The 21089-nt window shown below is 36.5% G+C and overlaps 1 protein-coding gene across 1 annotated transcript in view; it reads left to right on the forward strand.

Moving 5' to 3' along the window:
- The window catches only part of LOC122805259, a 142972-nt gene that overhangs the window by 50490 nt on the left and 71393 nt on the right, over positions 1 to 21089 (forward strand). The window contains exon 3 of the mRNA XM_044075381.1: positions 4912 to 6078. Coding sequence (XP_043931316.1) covers positions 4912 to 6078 — 1167 coding nt within the window. The remainder of the gene's footprint in view (positions 1 to 4911; positions 6079 to 21089) is intronic.

Genomic DNA, 21089 nt, shown 5'->3' on the forward strand with positions numbered 1-21089 from the left:
ACTGAGTTTCAGACCGTGGCTCTGGCACTAGTTGTTTGTCTGTGTTGGGTCTTCTTAAAGGGTATCTGTGTCTATTGCGGATTCAGGGACTATGCTTAGTTTGCAATTGTCTGAAAATCTGGTTAGCCAGAGATCTTTTACATTTGTCTTAACTTTATAGAATTAAATGCCAAAAAGTGGAGACCACAGCATCAAACACTGAAACCCTGCTAGTGACTGACCTCTTTTGGGGAGGTGGATTCCATTGTCCTAACTTTTTGTGTCCTATCAGTGAGCCAGCTGGCCATCCATTGGGTGACATAATTCTGTAAGTTTATCCACAATGCCCAAGTCAGGTATTGTGTCGAATGCTTTATACCAGGTTTAGGTAGGTGATGTGCACTGTTTTGCCCTCATCCATAGCTTTAGTGATCTTCTCAAAGAAGTTCACCGGGTTAAGTAGGTATAACCTCACTATGACAAAACCGAACTGGGTAGTGTGCAGTGTCTGTTGGCTTCCCATGTCATTGTTTATCAGACACATGATAATTCCTTCCATAGTCTTACATATGAGAAAAGTCAGACTAACTGGTCTGTAGTTTCGTGGGTCTGTGGAAGGTCCATTCTTTTGTAGATGTATAACTGTTGCAGTCCTCCATTCATTATGCATGAAGTCTGTCTGGAAGATATGGGTAACCAGTTTCTAGCTGGCCTGGCTGGTCACGTTTCATGCTATTCAGGAGACAATTCAGGGTGCTAAGGGCAGAGCATTAGTAGCATAGTTTGGGCAGGGCAAGGGAGGCAACTGCCATAGGACCAAAGTGGTGGGGTAACATGAATGGACGATCCCTTTCACTGTTTAATGCATACCAGCTTTTAAAAGCTGTTACTGCATTTGTGGTCAAACCTGATCACTTTTTTGAAGAGCTGAGGGAGTGGGACACTAGTTAGTCAGACCTGCATAGATCACTTTATTGGACTTGTAGTGGTGAGTCCAGGTGTGGAGCTTGCATATAGACTTACTAATTGTCTTACAACATTGTGCTAATTTAAGTGTGATGGCGGGTGGAGGTTTGTGAAGATTGTTCAGGCATGTAGGAAAGTAGTGAGGTTTAAACAGGTGGCTGATATTTGTTTTGCTGTGATTTTGTAGCATATGTTTTGCTGTATATAAGAAGCCTAGCTTGATATGGGCTTTTTTGATTGCGGAGTTAGTGATACAGGTCAAACTTTTTTCAATAATAATTATGCCAAATAGTTTGGTGTTTGTGGCCTTTTTCAATTTTTGTGTTATTTGATGGTAAACTATTAAGATTTTTGTTATTTTGATTCATTCTATTGGGGAGAAATAAAATAGGAATATTTTTTTGAGGGGAGTTAATAGCAGTTGGACAGTTGTAGCTAGTTTTCGACAGAGATGAGAGCATCCTGTGTGATAGTTTGTAGAGTGGATAGAGGCAGAGCAGACTAGAGTAGAACCATCTGTGTATTGCATGATGGTTGCTTGTTTAGATTGTTTATACATGCTTTTTATAAATATATTAAAAAGGATTTGTCAAAGAATGGAGCCCTAGGGGACACCAGTTGTGACTAGGTGGAAGGCAGAGTGGGAGTCAGCCCATTTTACAGACAGGGTGCAATTGTTTAGTAGTTGTCAAGCTAGCCAGTGACAGGTGGTGGTAGACCATTTAGTGTGTACAGAAGGAGTTGATGCAAAACTGTATTCAAGGCCTTTAAAATATCAAGAAAGAAAGTGGAGATGATTTGGTCTAAATTCCTACCTTGATTAACAGAATCAAGGAAATGTAGTGAAGATGGTGGGGTAGAAGGTTGTGCTGGATGCATGAGAATAGCTGATGTTCTAGTAGGAAGGTTAGGAGCTGCTGGTGAATACATCTTTTGAGTACTTTCGAGAGTGGGGGGTGGCTATGGGGAAGTAATTAGACTGCTCAGTGAATGTGAATGAAATTATGAATGATGCTTTCCATAGGGCAGGGATGTAGATTTCTGTTATGCAGCTATTAATAAGGATGGATATTGTGTAACTTGTACTTTTGGCTACTATGCTGAAATGTTTAGCTGGTAGGTAGTCAGGTGCCATTGTTGGTTTTAGTTTCCGAAGATGTTTTTGCTGGTATTGTTTGAGATGGCTTTTCAAGTTGAGATGAGGTCTGGGATTGGGTCATCGGGACATATGGGGTGGGAGATTGGATTATTGTTGGGAGGGGTGCAGGATATGACGTGGTTATTGAATTTATCTGCTTTGTTTTTGTTGGCTTCTGATGGAAAAAAGCTTGAAATGAGTTTCCTGCATGGCTTTAAGAAGTTTTTTTAGATATTGCCAGGCATGTTTGGGATTTCTGTTAGAGTAATCTGGTTAATGGGGGAAAAAAATCATTTTGTCATTAATAACTTGAGTTTTGGTATGGTTTCTGAGATGGAGGTATGTGTCTAGGTTTGTTTAGGTGCTCTCTTTGTGCCATTGTTTCCAGGATTTTGTCCCTTTCTTTCATAAGTATTTTGGTTAGATGGGTTAGCCAGGGGGGCATTATTTGCCTTGACTCTTTTCATAGTATGTGGGACTTCTGATTCATTATGTTTACAAAGGAGCTGTTGAAATACGAAGCTGACTCATCTAGTGGTAGGTATTTGAGGAATTTCCAGTTGCATTGTTAGGTGTCATTGAAGGTGGTTTTGATGAATTTTTGAAGTCTCTTGCATAGTTAAAAAGTAAAGGTTTAGTTGGCTCGTGGTGGCCTCTGTGGATATAAGTGGAATGGTGATCACTTAGGGTAGCTGGAAGAATGACTGTTTTGTTTTTCTCAGGGTTGGTTGTCAGTATGCAGTCCAGAATAGATGTTTTAGATTGTCAGTTTGTTTTAGTTCTTTGATTAGCTTTGTGAAGTTGAAGAGGTTCATACCGTGGGAGGGGGAGCACCTAGATAAAGTATTGGAAGTTGTACACTAATGTGGGCAAAATAAACTGTGTCCACATGCAATCAGCTGCGCCTAGTCACTGGTGCTAAGTTGTGTGTCCTAGTCAGACACAGCTTGCCACAGGCAGAGTGGACACATGTAGAAGCCCAGGCATAATGCATGCAAGGACCAGCACAGCATGGACTGTACACCATGTAATGCACTCACTGGCATTTGTACAAAACAAACACTGTCCTGCCTGTTTCTATTTTCTGAAAGCTGAAAATGCTTCTGACATAAAATATGAGGAAAGTACATGGATGCAAGTAGATGGGGATAGGGTTTAATTAAGAAAAAACAATACGTTTATTTACATTCCTGAAAAAAAGGGAATGCTCCTTTCAATGAGTGTTATTATCAAAGAGGTTCATGTGCAGAGTGTAACACTGTATAGCAAAATAACTTATGCAATGCGTTCTGTATTCTTGCTGAAACTGAACGAGTATAAATGATTTTGACTATTTGTAAATGAAAACGTCATGTACAGCAGTTTAGTGGATATACAGATATCTTATTGCATTGAATTCATAGTAAAAATATTGATTTTTTTATGAGAGATATACATGCTTCTGTACTGGATAATGTGTTACATTAGAGTGGGCCCTGAATTTGATAGATTTATATCATGAAGTGTTTATAGTTCAAAAGGAAAAATTCCATATGGATCTTAAAATATATTCTGTGCTTTTAATTTACTAGCAAAAAATAAATGGATATATGTGGTACATTGCATTTTACTTTCATAATAAATGTAACCACGTAGCATTCATCCATTTCTTCAAATGTTCTAGTAAAACATAATTGATACTGTACCATAGAGTGATGTGCATTTCTAGATATACCAAATATTTACCTGGTGAATTTTCTGCAACAGTCAGTTGTTAAGTTTATCCATAATAACACTGTTGCTACCTAGAGTCAGTTGACTTAGTTGACTTAATGTAGAACAAGAAAAAGTGAGGCATTGGCTAGTTGCCTTTCTTTCAGGAAATAAGGGAAAGTTCATTACATTATTAATTCAGTACATTTCTCAGGTAGATCAGAGAAACTGCAAGAGTACAGTAGATTGGGCATTCCCACCTTCTATGACCTCAGTGTGTGATATTAGGCCTAGTGATGCTTCTTTTCCCAAGGTATCCCAGAATGTGAACAAGACAGAGTCCCAGCTTTCCCACACTACAGTTGGACTGCAGTAGAAGAAGTGCAAAGAACCTAGGTCTTAAGAGCTGAGAGGTAGTCACAGTGCCATTGCAGAGGATGAAATCCACTCAGAGTCCTTTTTACTAATGCTTGGTGAGTGCTGTTTGTACTGAATAGATATATTTGTGTGTAGGAAGTTCTGGGGGGTTTTAAAGTATAGAAGTACCCCACTTTTGGAACCATTCAGTAGACAGTGTTAGGAAGTTTACATAGGTTCCCTTAGGAATTTTAAGGCAGTTGATAAGGAAGACAGAATTTGTGAACAGTGTAGTGTTTCCTTCCACCTGCACCACAGTCATGGCTTTTTACTGGTGAATAATGAGTGTTGTGACCAGAAAACCTTGAAAAAAGGATATTAGTTACTATTTTGTTCTAGCTTAGGAGGCACATAAGAGCTATTTGTGAGATGTGAAATTGGGTGTTTACGTAGACATGTGACATTTTTTGATGTAAAAAATATACAGCAAGTAAAAAATAATGTACAAACTTACGTAACGTTTATATACATAATGAAGGTAATTAAGCATCATCCAGTGCAGCTGAAGTAAAATGAAACTAAGTAGGTGCATATTTTATTGTAGAGCATGCTTTTTTGTCAGTGACACTGTTTTTCAGGCAACTGTGCAGTTTACTAACTTGAACCACTGAATATATAAAGGTTACTGAAATGCTATTTTTCTGCCTTTGCTGGTATTCAGAAAGATTTTAATTTTACATAGAATTGGTCTCAAATTTTCTTTTTTTTTCCCTTAACAGATGCTATGTGATTCGGAAGCTCTTGAGATGTCATGGGCGAATATTCTGTAGGGATTTGGAGCAAGTTATCCAATGGCAGGAATGCTTTCTTAGCCTACATAATCACTTCTGGCCACTAACCACTAGTAATGTTTATACCAGTGCAAATGCAGAGCTCAGAGCTACAGCATGTATGTTTCCTAAGACAGGTGAGAATGATTCAGCACCAACCCTGCTTGCTATGAACTCAGAATACCTTATGGAACCCAATGATCATTTCATTGACAAGCTAATGTTTCGAACCCAAATGTCTGAATTTGGTATTGAAATACCTTTTGTCCAGTGTCATTTTGATCCTAGCCAGAACACTGCAACATCAATTAAACCATTCGACAGTAAAACTTCTTCTGTAAGTTCCTTTGACATTGGATGTGATCATGTTGCTATTGGCAACTTAGAAACAGTGACTGTAAAACACAATAGTAATCTGCCAGGTAAACTGAGCACTGTAGACACATCTCACTTGGCTGAAAATTCATATGCCTTAAGTGATGGAGATGTTAACAGTATTTCATCTGGCTGTGTTGATGACTGCAGATCAAATTGTACCAACATGGTTTCAAGAACTTTAAAAATGTTGCCCAGAATAAATAGGAAGTCATGGAACATTGAATTGAAAGTAATTCGATCTTCTAGCTTACCCAAGAATCCATGGCTGAGCTTGCCTTTGGAGGACAGTGAAAAGTCCTACACTGTTGCTCTGATGTTAGGGAGACAGCTGTATGAGTCAGGTGTCAATCATGCAGCATCTAATTATCCACATCGTGGTGAAGAGTCTGAAGAAAAAAGAGCAGAGACCTTTTGTTTCCCTTCTCTTCTGTTTGATTGTAGTAGTTTTGACAATATTTGGAATCCAGAACCAGTACACCAAACAATATGTGAAGTACATTGTGATAAGAGAAGTAACTTCAAGGATTGTGGGGTTCAAACAGAAGGGAACAACACATGCATTGTATTCTCTGACCCATTTGTTAACTGTGAGTTTCAGTCCAGTTGTAACCTGCCTCTTTCCTGTGCCTGTAATAAATCCCATGAAGACCACAGGGTGACAAAGTTCAACAGTAGCAACCTGTGGGATAATAGTAACCATTGCCTGTCAAGAAATGTGGCGAATGACATGTCGGAAAGGTATTTCTGTTTTATTAATAAGTGTGTAACTTATAGAACTATAAACTAAAGTAAATGCTTCCTGTACATAGAGTGAGATTCTAAATTTGAAGTTTGTAACTCATAACTGCTGTTAAAACAGGTGAAGTAGTTAATAACAATGAGGCATGTAAGTGGTGAGGTTTAACTGTTTTACACCGACTTCATCATGCCTAATTTACTTTGTCTGTACTTGTGCCTTATTTATAGGCTTGACTCCACTTCACAGTTTATGAACTATTTCAAAGCTTGAAGTATTTAATTTCTGTTTAAAAATATGCAAACTTGTACTGCTTATATAGTAGGATATGATGTCCTTTTCATTCTTCCTCACAAATGCGTATTGGATCCGATCCTCAGATCCAACTCGGCCTCATATAAAAGATTTTGGATCCAATTCTCAAGCTCTTTCCTGTATCCATAATGTGCTGTTCTATTCCCAACACCCCAGATCTTGTTTGTGCCAGTGTGCTAAGACGGATGTTCTTTCTCGAACTGGTAAGCAGTGTTTTTTGTGTACTTTTGTCTTTCCCAACTTTTCCAAAAAAAATTTTATTTTACTGTTAGAGATAGTGTTTGCTTCTTTCTCCTCTAGATGTTGCTGGTGTTGGGACATTGCTTCACTTTCTTGTCTTTCTTTTCTTTCAAAACAGGTTTATTGTTTTAACATATAAGAGAAATATCATAACAATTTTATACAAGTAATTAAAAATAGGTATTATTATAATATTCAACAAAACAACTAAAGTATTTACAAAGACATCCACTACAATCAGATCAATTAATTAAACTAAAATACCGTGCTATTGAAATTAGAATTTTTTTAACAAATTTTGTAAATTATCCCATACAATATAATATGATGTTTTTCTAGTTGTTCTCATTCTAATTGTGCTTATTTCCATATGGCACATTATATTCATAACATTTTTAAATTCATTGAACGAAGGAGGTGTATCTGAAATCCAATTTCTAGTTATTATTTTCCTGGCCACTGCTAGGATAGACCATAACAAGGGAAGCTTAATCTTTTAACACATTGAGGTACAGGTGTGTTGAATAATATAAGAGACTTAGAAATAATGAAATTATCTGTAAAAGAGCCTGCAAAAATTCATTAATTGACTTCCAGTATTCTTTCAACTTCATACAATCATAAAACATATGAGCCCAGTCAGCATTAATTTCTACATTACATCTCTTACATAGATTATCTTTATTATTTATTTTATTCATCATCAAAGGTGTATAAAAAGATCTATGTAAAAATGTCCATGTATAAAGTCTCCAGACAATGGAAGATGTAGTTCTATAAGCAGATTCCAATATATATTGTTTATCTTGTTGAGTTGGTGGGTCCCCATTAATAGAGGTGAAATAATTCCAGTATGAATCTACACTGTAAAAAGTTTCTTGTCTGATAATTTTATGTATATATGAAAGTTTACCTTTATCAGAAACTTTATGCTGTAAATTTAATATCAAGTAATCAATCAGTTTTGGAATAGATTCTTTAACTGTTATAGACATTAGATCTAGTCTATCAATGAGATGGTGTCTAAAGATCTGAACCTCTAACCAGCAAGTTTCTCTTAGATCAAATTCTTGTTTTAAGAAATCTAGATTTTAACTTTATTATCAGATATCAGCTGATACCAGTACTTTAGATCATTATCTATAGCTAAATGAGCTCCTTCAGAAGTAGATGACATAAGCATACCCTGAGTATACATTATAGGGAATACAATAAAATTCCATTCCCTATACTTAGGGTGCATGAATATAAAGTTACGATAACTAATAATAATATTTAATGGGTAACAAACCATATGTTTAGGTGTAATAGGTGAAGTACAAAATTCCTTTAGCAACCACAACATGGAGTTATTTGCAATCATATTTTTATGTGTTAAGGAGATTTTCATGAAGTGCATACTAATTAGCTCCCAATAATCTTTCCATTTTGCGATATATGACTGATCTATTAATAAAGTAATAACTTTTATAATAGAAGAGATAATATATAAATTAAAGTCTGGAAAAGAAATACCCCTTGAGACCAGCTATTAGTATGTTTCTTTAATGCAATCCTAGGTCTATTAGGTGCCCATAAGAAATTTAACATTAGTGTATTCAGTTTCTTGATAATTATTTTTGTAGGTGAAAGTATTATTGATTGTATTAAGTATAAAATCTTGGGAATATTATCATTTTAATAATTGTAAGTCTCTCCTCCATAGTAAAAACATATTATTCCAGGTATTAAAAGATTTTGTATATTAAGAAAACAGGTATTATAGTTATTATATATAATAGATTTAATATCTTTAGATAGTATTATACCTAAATAAGTTATCTGACTTGAATTGGGTACATATTTAGTAAAATCATTAATGAGAATATTTTTATATATAGGTAGTATTTTAGTTTTTCTTCATTGAATATTAAACCAGAAATACTTTTAAAATTCATCATTTTATCAAATAAAGACTGCATAGAAGAATTAGATCCTGCTGATGTAATTAGAACATCATCTGCAAAAGTTGAATTTTTGATGTTGTATTTATTTCAAAACCCTCTATGTCAGTACTGTTTCTAATCAAATTAGCCCAAGGCTCCATTACTAAAGTGAATAATAGTGGAGCAAGTGGACATCCTTGCTTTGTACCTTTAAGAATGGGTATTTTTTGTGAAACATATGTTCCTACCTTAATATAAGCCCCTTTGTATAAATGCTCAATTAAATTTATAAATGCATCAGAGAAGTTTGTGCATTTCACTAAGGTAAACAGATAGCCCCAACTTACTGAATCAAATGCTGAACCTATATCAAGACTAATAAGTGTTAAATCTTTCTTTTTTCTATTTGCAAAATCAATTAATGTTAAAGTTCTTCTTATATTATCAAAAGTATTTCTATTTACAATGAAGCCCGTCTGATCTATATCTATAATGCCGGGGATGATTGTCTTCAATCTATCAGCAAAAATACTCATAAACATTTTATAATCAACATTAAGTAATGAGATGGGTCAATATGAAGAACATCTAGTTGGATCTTTATTAGGTTTTAAAATTGGTGAAATAAATGTATATTGCCAAGATGGGGTTATTAACTCAGTTTGGGCCAAAATAAAACCTTATGTATTAATGAATATGTAGTTTTAGAAAGGATTTTATATATCTCTGGTATAATACCATCATTACCCGGTGCTTTGTTTGATTTAAGCTTATTTATTTGTGTAATAACTTCTGTATATGAAATACTCTTGTCCAATAGTTTAATCTGTTGTTTATTAAGCTTTTTATTCATGTTTGTGGTTATAAACTCCTTTATTTTATCTTTAGGTTCCATGTTAATGTTGTTATGGTTAATCTTGTGAAAGTGATTTCTAAATTCATCCAGTATTTCTGGTATACTAGAAACATTCTTCTTTTCCTTAGAGAAAAGATTTCTTTGATATGGTTTTGTTTATTCAATCTTTTGTTTTATTTTTAAGTCTATGTAAGTATTTGGGGCTTATTGAATAAGACAAAACTTGTATTCTCTAAAGTTATTTTAACTTTATGAGTTAAAATTTCTTTGTATTTCTCATTTAGTTTGTTTATTTCTTCAATAACTTTCTTGTCCATAATATTTTCTTTATTATTATGCTTATAAGAGTCTAATTTACTTTGAATATCTAACAATTCCTTATCCCAAGATTTCCTTTTATTATTATACCATCTGGTACTTTGTCCATATAGATATGATTTTAAGGCATCCCAAACATAGACAATGGAGACTTCAGGAGTATTATTTATGTCTAGAAAATGTTGTACTTCTGAAAGCATATATTCTTTATAGTCTTTTAGCTGAGTTAAGTATGCTGGTATCCTTTTGATCTGAACATTATGAGTATTTTTTATCATGAATTCAAAAACAATTGAGTTATGATCAGATATAGGACATGAAATGATTTTGGAATTAATTAAATCTGTTACCATCTGGTTAGAAATAAAGACCCTATCTATTTTTGAATAAGTTTTGTATCTGTTAGAAAAAGGTGTATGGTAATGATTTTGAATCTATCTGATTATTAATATCATTCAAATGATAAGAATTAGCAAAATCATTTAAATGTTTTGCATTGGATGTAATTCTTCTTTTCCTTATGGTGGTAGTATCACTTTCATGTAGTATACAATTAAAATCACCAGCTAAAATAATATCCCCTATAGAGAATGATATGATCTTATCAATATGATGTTTCACTGTATTAATACCAATTCCAGGTATCCAATATACATTAATTAAAGTGTAAGTCTTCCCATTAATTTGTATTGTAACCATACAAAACATTCCTTTGTCATCCTGAAAAGACTTAATGGTTTTAGGAATGGGCATACATTTATTCCATAAAATAGCCACTCCTCTTTTTTTCTGAGTGTGCTCTGAACTAACCAATACTGTATACTTATTAGTGGCTAGTTTATCAATATCTTTTTCAAGAGATGGGTTTCTTGCAGGAAGACTAGATTGGCCTTGTGTAAATTAATGTATCTTATTAGGCTTGCCCTTTTACACGGATTATTCAATCCATTAATGTTTAAAGAAATTCCTTTTAAAGATGTCATTTGGCATTTTAAAACTCAAGAATCTTATGATCGAAATAACAAATAACAAGATAAATAATGTTACATCTCCTCTTTAGGTGTACCTTTAAATATAGCTGTATTTATTAAATCTCTTATGGGATTTTGTATAGGATTCAATTTTATTTGTAGTGACAATGAGTATACAAAATATATTGTGGATGTCAAAACTATATACATATAACAATGAACAAGTGAAAATAATGTAAGGATTAAACCTTGCATCCAGCCTGGAGTTGAAAACTCCAACTTAGAGTAGTATTTACTACTCAAGTTAACCCTACCTAAGCAGCAGTACCTCAGCTACCACCTTATCAATTTAATACTAGTTATATTTAACTGAGGTTAACAGTTTTCAATTCAATTATCTATCAAGACAAAACTACACATTTGGTAAAACAGCATCATATAAACTAAAATAAACTTTTTTTTTTTAAAAACTGTTCATACTACTATATAGATCTATGTAATATATAACACTTGTATTCAAATAGCATTCAAATAATCTTGATGTTAGAAATCAAGAGGAGAGAAAATTAGGTTCTAACATTCATTTAAATCAAAAACTTTGGCTAATATGATTCAGACATTACATATATTAAGATGCATCTATTTTCTGTCATGTGAATACTATTAACAGCTTCCAAAAAAAAATCTTGAATTGTTTGTATATGAGCATTTACTTAAACTCATTATTGTCAATAGAGTAAAATATTGTATTCATAAAATTATTATAAATCATATTGCATAGTTATGCAAATTCTCAGAAACACTTGCATTAAAAAAAAGCCATCACACACATACACACAGACACACACACACATACATACACACACACATGCACACACACACACACACATATATATATATATATATATATATATATATATATATATATGATCTCACTGAGTTATGTCCTTGTTGAGCACTATCCTACTTGCTGTCCCTAGAATAAATCTGTCTGCTTTATAGAAAATAATGCACAGCAAACACATTTTAGTAACCAGATTTTACAATCATGCTAACCTACTGCTTTAAAATATATCACATGACATTTCTTCCAGAATAGAATTATAAAATTGTTTATGCTTGTCAATCAGATGAATTAAATGAATTATAATAAAGTATATGTTTGGAACAGAAGTTTTTAACACAGATTATTATGCTGCTGTTAAGTAGATTTTCAAAAACATTTAAATAAATGTTTCATTTTCTATGCCTTCTAAAATAAAACATTTACTTACTACAAGAAACTAAAAAAAAAAGCCATCACACTCACACACACACATACACATACACATACATACACACACACACACACACACACACACACACACACACACACACACATATATATATATATATGATCTCACTGAGTTGTGTCTTTGTTGAGCACTATCCTACTTGCTGTCCCTAGAATAAATCTGTCTGCTTTATACAAAATAATGCACAGCAAACACATTTTAGTAACCAGATTTTACAATCATGCTAACCTACTGCTTTAAAATATATCACATGACATTTCTTCCGGAATAGAGTTATAAGATTATTTATGCTTGTCAATCAGATGAATTAAATGAGTTATAGTAAAGTATATGTTTGGAACACAAATTTTTAACACAGATTATTATGCTGCTGTTAAGTAGATTTTCAAAACATTTAAATAAATGTTTCATTTTCTATGCCTTCTAAAATAAGACATTTACTTACTACAAGAAACTACATCATTTAGACTCATTATAACTGGCATATTTTATGAATAGAGTATTTTCCTGAATCTGTGGTGTGTCAGTGTGATAACTATGTCAAAGGTTATACTAACTGCTTTCAGTTTCTCTGTGAGAATTCTGTGAGTTGAAGCTTTTGAAGTAGTTCATGGACACTGTGCATGAGACAGCCCACATCTCAGATTGTCTCTCTTAACATTTTGGCGGGAAACTTATTAAAACTAGTGACAAACATTCATTTAGTAGTGTAAATGCATGTAAACATGACAAAACCTTCACAATGTATTCCACAGACCATTACAGCCTCTTACTTCTTTTCAGAAAGAGAAACAAATTGAATCACAGCTTGCCATTAAATCTTCAGATATTTTGACTGGTTATGAAACAAAACATTCTAACTGACATATTTTATGAATAGAGTATTTTCCTGAATCTGTGGTGTGTCAGTGTGATAACTATGTCAAAGGTTATACTAACTGCTTTCAGTTTCTCTGTGAGAATTCTGTGAGCTGAAGCTTCTGAAGTAACTCATGAACACTGTGCATGAGACAGCCCACATCTCAGATTGTCTCTCTTAACATTTAAACTTATTAAAAACTAGTGACAGACATTCATTTAGCAGTGTAAATGCATCTAAACATGACAAAACCTTCACAATGTATTCCACAGATCATTACAGCCTCTATGTAAGTGAAATTAAGCCCAAAATTACCAACAAGCAATAAAACTCAACATTCTTCTCCCAACTCAATTTTCATACAAATCCTATTATTCACTGTGCCCACACAATCAAAAGCATTTCTATATATTAATAAAGAAAAGAAAAAGAGAGTACAAAATAAAAGGGAGTGAGGCAGAAATAAAAAAATGTAAGAGAAAGCTGTAAGAAGTATATGCAATGGAATGTTACTTACTGTTTATATTAATAGAGTTAAAAATAAAACATATTATTTACTCTTATTTAGTTCTGATTATTATTAGTTAAAGCATAACAGATTATTTACAAACAGGCATAAGCAGTATAATCAAGAAAGTATAATTAGAAATAGCATTTGAAGAACTTATAAAAACTTTTACAAGGAATAAATATGTTATTATTCTATTAATGATATTTTCATTACTGTTCTCTCCATACCCTCCCCACCCTTTACCCACTACATAATCTAAATAGAATGTCATTGTTTAAACAAAGAAAATAATAAAGGAGAAGGAAAAAAGGTAAAGATAAAAAATGTATCAAATTACTAACCTTACTTCTTTTCAGAAAGAGAAACAAATTGAATCACAGCTTGCCATTAAATCTTCAGGTATTTTGACTGGTTATGAAACAAAACATTTCTTTGCACATAGAGAATAACTTTGATTAAATCTTTTCCAAAATATTTGTGGCTTTCTGGAAATGCAGGAACTATATTCAAAAGATTAATAATGAACTAAAATGATGAGAGAAAAAAACATATAACAAATCATTTGTTTTTCAGTCTCTTCTTCTTCTCTGAAGTCTTCCACGAAGCTTCAGTTGCCAATCTCTTTAATGAAGAACTAGCCCATTCCATTTCTTCTATTTTATCCAAAATCCTTTTTCTTTGACAAACAGTAAAGCAGATTCTAAATCATCGAAAACCTTAGGACCATCAGGAAGGAAGATTTTAAGCTTGGCAGGAAACAGAAGGTATGTTTTAAACTGTGCTTTTTTAAGCTCCCTTATTAGTGGCAGAAAAACTTTTCTTTTAGCTATTACCATGGAAGAATAGTCATTGTCAAAACGCACAGTTGTCTCATTAATCTTAACAGGAGCTTTAGCCCAAGCAGATTTAAGAACCATCTCTTTATCAAAAGATGATAGAAATCTAACTATAACTGATCTAGGATATTTTTTGTTAGAGTTAGTATTAGCTATAGATCTATGTGCTCTTTTGATACCAAAAGAGAATGCTTCTGGTAAGTCTAAAGTTTTAGGGAGCCAAGTTGTTAAAAAGAAGTAATATTGTTACCTTCAATATTTTCTGGCAGTCCAAAAATCCTAATGTTATTGCGCCTAGATCTATTTTCCAGGTCATCCAGCTTTGTTTGTAAATGTGTATTTTGTTTCAGCAGAAACTCAATGTTGATTTCCTCTTCTTGGATTCTATTTTCCATGTCATTCACAGCTTCTTCTATGCCTGTCATCTGGTTCTTCTGTTGTTGCAGGTCTGTATGTAACAGGTCTATTTGTTTTGTAGTTTTTCTATGAAGGTGTCTATTTTAGTATCCATTTTATCCATTTTATCAGTAAGTTGCTGGATTATAATTATCAGAGACTGAAGTTCTTTCTTGATGCTGGAGTCTTGAGAATTTGTCTTACTGGAACTCATTTCAGACTGATAAACTGACAGGAAAATTTCCACAGTGATTTCTGACAGGAATATTGTTAAGATTTCCTTTCTTTTTTAGATATAGTTCAAGAACTATATAAAACAAACGTATTTAGAAAGAAAATTACTTCAAAAATTAATTTTTTAAGTAATTAATTCCTGTCAGTGTAATGAAATTGGTGGAGCTGAAGAAATCTACTGCTATCCTGTGTTCATCCTTGGCCACGCCCCCCTTGTCTTTCTTTTCTGACCATTCTTCTTAGCATTGTCATCCTGGTTAGTACTTTCCCTTGTAAGTATTTCGCCCTGTTTCGTTCATAGGTTTTTCTTTATAAAAAGTTAAGTTTCCTATAAAGTGCTATTTGGTACTTTGTTCATAGGTTCATAGGTTCATAGACTGGTACTAGGCTATCGGCCCTAGCATAGCCATAACAATTCCCTGGCTATTTCTTCCCACACTATTTACTTCCCTGGACCCCTGTCTAGCAGGGCGATTGACGTGATCCCGGGGTGAATTTTCTTTCTCCCATCCAATCATCAAGATTCCTTTTGAAGAAGGCCTTCTTCTCCCTTAGTGATGCTGTTTTTCTGCTTCCTTAAGATATCTGAGAAACCTGTTGGTTTCAAGAAGAGCACTTCTTGTGGGCAGAAGATCCCTGACTCTGATGCCCATGAGAAGTGCATTTATTGCCTGGGAGCTGACATCTCATTTCTCCTGTGCCATTTGCACCACTTTCAAATCCAGGGCTCTCTCTTACTGATGCAACAGGTTAATCTTAAAAGGCTTGCTTCCAGTTTCTTCTGGGGCTCAACCCCTCCACAACTTCTCAGAGTCCAAAAACAATCTCTTCAAAAGTCTCCAAAGGCTTCTTCAGAGCCTTCAGAGAAAGTTAGGAAGGTTTTGGAGCTGGCCTCCTTGGATCTGTCTTTCAGGCCACCCTTGGATCCACAGTCCTCCTCGGATCTGACAAGCTTGGATCCTGCAGTGAGCTACCCTTTACCATCCATCTTCTTCTCGAATCCTAAGCCTTTAGATCTGACAAGCAGAAGTCGTACACCAAAGTACATTCTGAAACCTGTCTCGACAGCTCTACCTTCTTAACTCTTTCAAACACCAAGGAAACACTCCAGACCAGCGTTCATGGCATTGTCCAGGTCTTTTAAGCATTTGACAGAGGCAGACATGGATAGGATGATGCAGAGATTCATCAGGGCTCAGATCCAGATTGGGGGGTCCTCCCTGCTCTGTCCCCTCATGGATCTGTGAGTGCCCCTGCTAAGCCCATTCTATCTCTGATCTGACCTGCAGTTTTCGAGTCCCAGCATACAAGATCCCTGAGAGGTTCAGTGTCAGATCCAACAAAGGTCCCATTTGGCCCTGACTTTGACTAACTCATTCCTTCCCCTGGGAGCCTCAGCCCTAGACAGTTTGGATCTGATTCTCTCTGTGAAGCTTGGATCCAGAGGTGGCCTGACCTTCCTTCCTTGGAGAATGCAGGCCTGAGAAGGGGGGGTTCCAGTGGTCTGTCAGCATTCAAGGTGGTAGAAAGAGCATTCTCTTTGCACAGAGAACTCTGTTATCTGGATCCTAACCATCGTCCCTCATTGGGTCCAAGCTCTGAGCCCATCAGACCTGTTCTACAGAGAAAGCCAGTTCCAGGAAGCCTACAAACAGGTTCCCCGGTGGAATTTCCCCCCTCTTCTGATACCTCTCCCAAACACCCCACGGAAGAGGTCCCTCGGAAGAGGACTTGTAAGAGGAGACACATAGTCTCTCCGATGGAGTCTTTCATGGAAGACACTACTTTTGATGAGTGAGAAGGATCCCCCCGATCACCACCCGATGATGTCTTTTTCAGAGATATTCTTCAAATCCTGATACAGAAGGGTGGCTGGTCTTCTAGTCTCCTTTACTTGAGGAATCAGTGTTTCTGGAGATTTTTGGTGCTGGACTATTTACGTCTTTGCTGACTCCCCAGGTGAATGAACTTATTGACCTGGTTTCCTGCCAGGCTTGGAAGGAACCGGACATTGTTGATCCTATCCCCAAACGCCAGGGCATGTTTTAATTCACCCTTCTGATAGACCCCACTGGAGCAAGGGAATCCTGAATGATGCTGTAGGTGAGCCAGCAGCCACCACGAAGGAGCTTGCTGAACAAAGCTCCTCTGTCCATCCACCAAACAGAGAATCCAGAGCAATGGACAGATTTGGAAATGGAGTTTACACCCCAGCTAAGTTCACGCTGTGATTGTTAAATTACCTGGCACACTTTACTTGTCTGCAGAGAGATTTGATGAAAAAACTTTCAAATATTCTCCGAGTCCATGTCTGCAGAGGATCTCAAGAAGGTTTCTCAGCAACTTGCCACTCTTGTGTCCATTTCTAATGCATTGATAAGGCTGATTTCCCACACAGCAGAGGATGCCTCACAAGCTGCTGGTTTAAGGGATAACCATTAGGAGACATGCTTGGATGAGGTTATGTGACTTTGCAGAACCCTTCAAGCCATCCTTTCTCAATGCCCCCTTTGATGGCTTTTCCTTGTTTGGGACATCCGTAAAAGACATGCTCTCCACAGTGAACAGGAATGAAAGACTCTGTCTGCCTTAGGAATCAAGTTTTCTTCCTCTCAATGTACTTTCTCTAAAACCAATGAGGCAGTAACAAGATGCAGTTCTAAAAATCTCAGGGACCTATACAGGATTCACGTGGGGACACTTCCTCCAGAGTCAGAGGAGAAAGTTTCAATGGGTGACGTCACCCTAGAGGCAGAGAAGGGCCTGCAGAATCAGGGCTTCAGAGATTCTTTCTCTGATCGGCCCCATCAGTGCTCCTGAAGTGTTGCCCAACTGTCTGCCTCTGGAGGCAGTCTGGGGTAATTTTTATTTTCACCTAGATGCTTGGACAAGTATCACACAACATTTGTCGGTGCTAAGAATCATATCCGAGGGTTACTATATACCATTTTCCCTTCCTCCTCTTGCCCGAAGAAAGAAACTTCCAGACATTCCTCTCAGTCAGAGGGAAGATGCAGTTCAGGAAATACAAAAGCTGTTACAAAAAAGAGTCATCCAGGAGGTCCCACCCGAACAAATAGGATTCAGCACTTACTCCAACGTCTTTTTTAGTGCCATAGAAAACAGGGGACCCATGAATCATTTTGGATCTAAGCAGGAACCAATTTGTAAAGAAGACGAAGTTCCAAATTATTACAGTTCAGTTCATCCTGCCTGTTCTGCACAAGGATGATTGGTTGTGCTCTAGATCTTCAGGATGTGTACTATCACATCAAAATAGACAGGTAATCCAGGAGATATCTATGCTTTTGGCTGGGGCCAATCATTACCAATTCAGAGTACTACCCTTTTGTCTCTCCACAGCCCCCAGAGTGTTTACCAAATGCATTGCAGTAGCAGCTGATTGCTTTAGATTCAAAGGATTCCAGGTGTTTCCATATCTCGACAATTGACTCCTCACCGCCACATCCAAGCATCAACTTCTACAAGCCAGGGATTACTTTCTCCAGATTTTCAATACCAGTACCTTAGGCATATCAATAAACCATGCCATATCAAACCTGATCCCAGTATAGACTTTGTAATTTATAGGTACTCTCTTGAATACTACGACTCAAGTGGTGTCCTTACGTCTTCATCGCATCGCATCCTTGAGAAATCTGTTACAGGCCATACTATCTCACCCATCCCTTCCAGCAAGACTAGTATTACAAGCTCTTGGTTTGATGTCAACTGCCATTCTTCTAGTTCCTGTAGCAAGATTCTTCATGCAAATCCTTCAATGGACCTTGGTTGCACAGTGGTCATTACTTTACCAGTTCCTGTCCTTTTTTATAAGACTCACCCCAATCTGAAAACGTCATGTTCGCTGGTTGATCCAGTCCAATGACCTGTTTCTGGGCAGATCATTCACCCTTCCTCTCCCTCTCACCAAGGTGACCCATGGATACTTCCCAGGTGGGGTGGGGGGGAATTTCTCAGGAAAGACGGTCCAAGACATGTGGTATCCTCTGGAGACCAAGTTGCATGTCAGTGTCCTAGAGATGAGAGCAGTCCTAGTGTTGCAGGCATTTCAGGATGTTCTTCTTCTGGGGACTATTGCATTTCATACAGACAACATGTCAGTAGTCTTGGTACATCAACAAACAAGGAGGAACCCACTCTTATCTCTCTGTGTAGAGAGTCCATGAGGGTTTGGGAATGGATGATCACTTCAGACCGCTTTCTCATTGCAATGCACATACTAGGGAAAACAAAGCACTAGCAGACAGAATCAGCAGATCCATTCTGATTCCCCATGAGTGGTCTCTCAATCAGTCAGTAGTGAACATGATCTCCAGCCATTGCGGCCAGCCTTGCTGGGACCTATTTGCCTCACCCCTCAACAAATGCAGCAAGTTCTTCACTCTGATCCCCCTCTGGGGGAAGTCACTGAGAGATGCTTTGATTCTCGATTGGTCTTGGGGTCTCCTTTGTGCTTACTCTCCTCTCCCTTTGTTCCCCAAGTTCTTACAGAAAACAAGTAGGCTGAAGAGCTCAGTCATCCTCATTCCCCCTTCTGACCTCAACAGGTATGGTTCCCCTTCCTCTGGTCTCACTTGAAATATCCGCCATGGATACTGAAACCCACTCAGGATCTCTTATCTCATCCATCGAGAATTCAACACCCCAGTCTCCACTCCCTCAAGCTAACTACATGGTTTCTCCACTTCCAGTGATAGACAGTCCAGGCTTGCATTATCTTGGCCTCACAGAAGGCTTCTACCAAGAAAGTCTACAGAAGCAAATGGAAAAGATTTTCTATTTGGGCTTCCAGTAAGAATATCGACCCCTTTTCAACACCTACTTTGGCCATTCTTCTCTTTTTTAAGGATGGAGCTAGCTTCTCTACTATTAAGTTTCAGTTAATGTCAATTTCCAATTTCCAACCTGGAAGCAATTCCTTTTCTCTGGCTTCCTCCAGATTATGTAAGGTCTTCATGAAGGGTGTCTTTCTCCTCAAACCCCCAATTAAGGACCCCAGCTCCTCCTTGGGATCTTGTTTTATTCCTTCAGGGTTTAACCCAGACATATGAACCAGCAGACATATGCAACATGAAGTCTCTTTCTTGGAAAACAGTCTTTTTAGTGGCCATTACATCAACAAAAAGAATTTCTGAGCTTCAGGCCTTATCAACTAATCCTCCTTATATTATTTTTCATAAGGACAGGGTGTCTCTACAGGCCAGTCCTTCCTTTCTTCCTAAAGTGATGACAGAGTGAAATATTAATCATGTCATACAATTACCAGTCTTTCCAAAATTTACTAACAAAGGAGAATATATGCTTCATCTTCTTGACATGCATAGACAATGCTGTTTTTATCTTCACACAACAAAACAGTTCAGGAAGTCTGATCAGCTGTTTGTATCCTTTTCCCCTAACTGCTTGGGTCAGGCAGTTTTCAAAACTACACTGGCCAAATGGATTACTGATTGTATTTCATTGGTTTATTCTCAAAAAGGATTAGAATTGCCTCAATCCCCTAGAGCTCACTCCACTAGATCTATGGCTACTTCATTTGCCTTTTTGTAGAACTTCCATTGACATTATTTGCACTGAAGTCACTTGGTCAAATACTCATACCTTTGTTCCACATTACAAACTGAATATTGTCTCCAGATACATAGCTTCTATTGGTTTGACAGTACTCTGGCATGTCCTTCTGTAAGGGCCTCCCGAGTGCTACTTAACTGGGGATTCTGTCCCGTTTGTGAGGAAGAATGAAAAGGACAACATCAGATTTAGAAGTTATGTAGTTACCATAACTTGGCATGTGTGTTGTCCGTTTTCATATTTCCTCACTTTCCCTACCATCCACCCCTAGCCTTGTCACTTCTAGAATTATCTGTTAGACTGCATTGGAAGCTTTCTGTTCCAGGTTTTAGCCCCAACTTTTTTTTATATCTTTTTCTGTCTATATGATAAAGGGGGAGATTAGACAGCAAACTCTATCTGAGGAGTTGGGGATAGAATAGAGCATTATGGGTAGAAGGAGGAGCTTGAGAATTGGATCCAAAGTCTTGTATATGCAGCTGAGTTGGATCGGAGGACTGGCTCCAGTACCCATTTGTGAGGAAGAATGAAAATGGACAGCACAGATGCCAAGTTATGGTAAGTACATAACTTCTAATTATTCTGTGCTATAATCCCAGGAGCATTTGGGATGTTCTTCAGTGCTGCAGTAACCTAAGTTATATGGGTTATATTCTGCTGGC

Source organism: Protopterus annectens, chromosome 1.part0 (genome assembly GCF_019279795.1).
Source record: "Protopterus annectens isolate FY-2018-M chromosome 1.part0, PAN1.0, whole genome shotgun sequence".
Taxonomy (NCBI): domain Eukaryota; kingdom Metazoa; phylum Chordata; order Ceratodontiformes; family Protopteridae; genus Protopterus; species Protopterus annectens.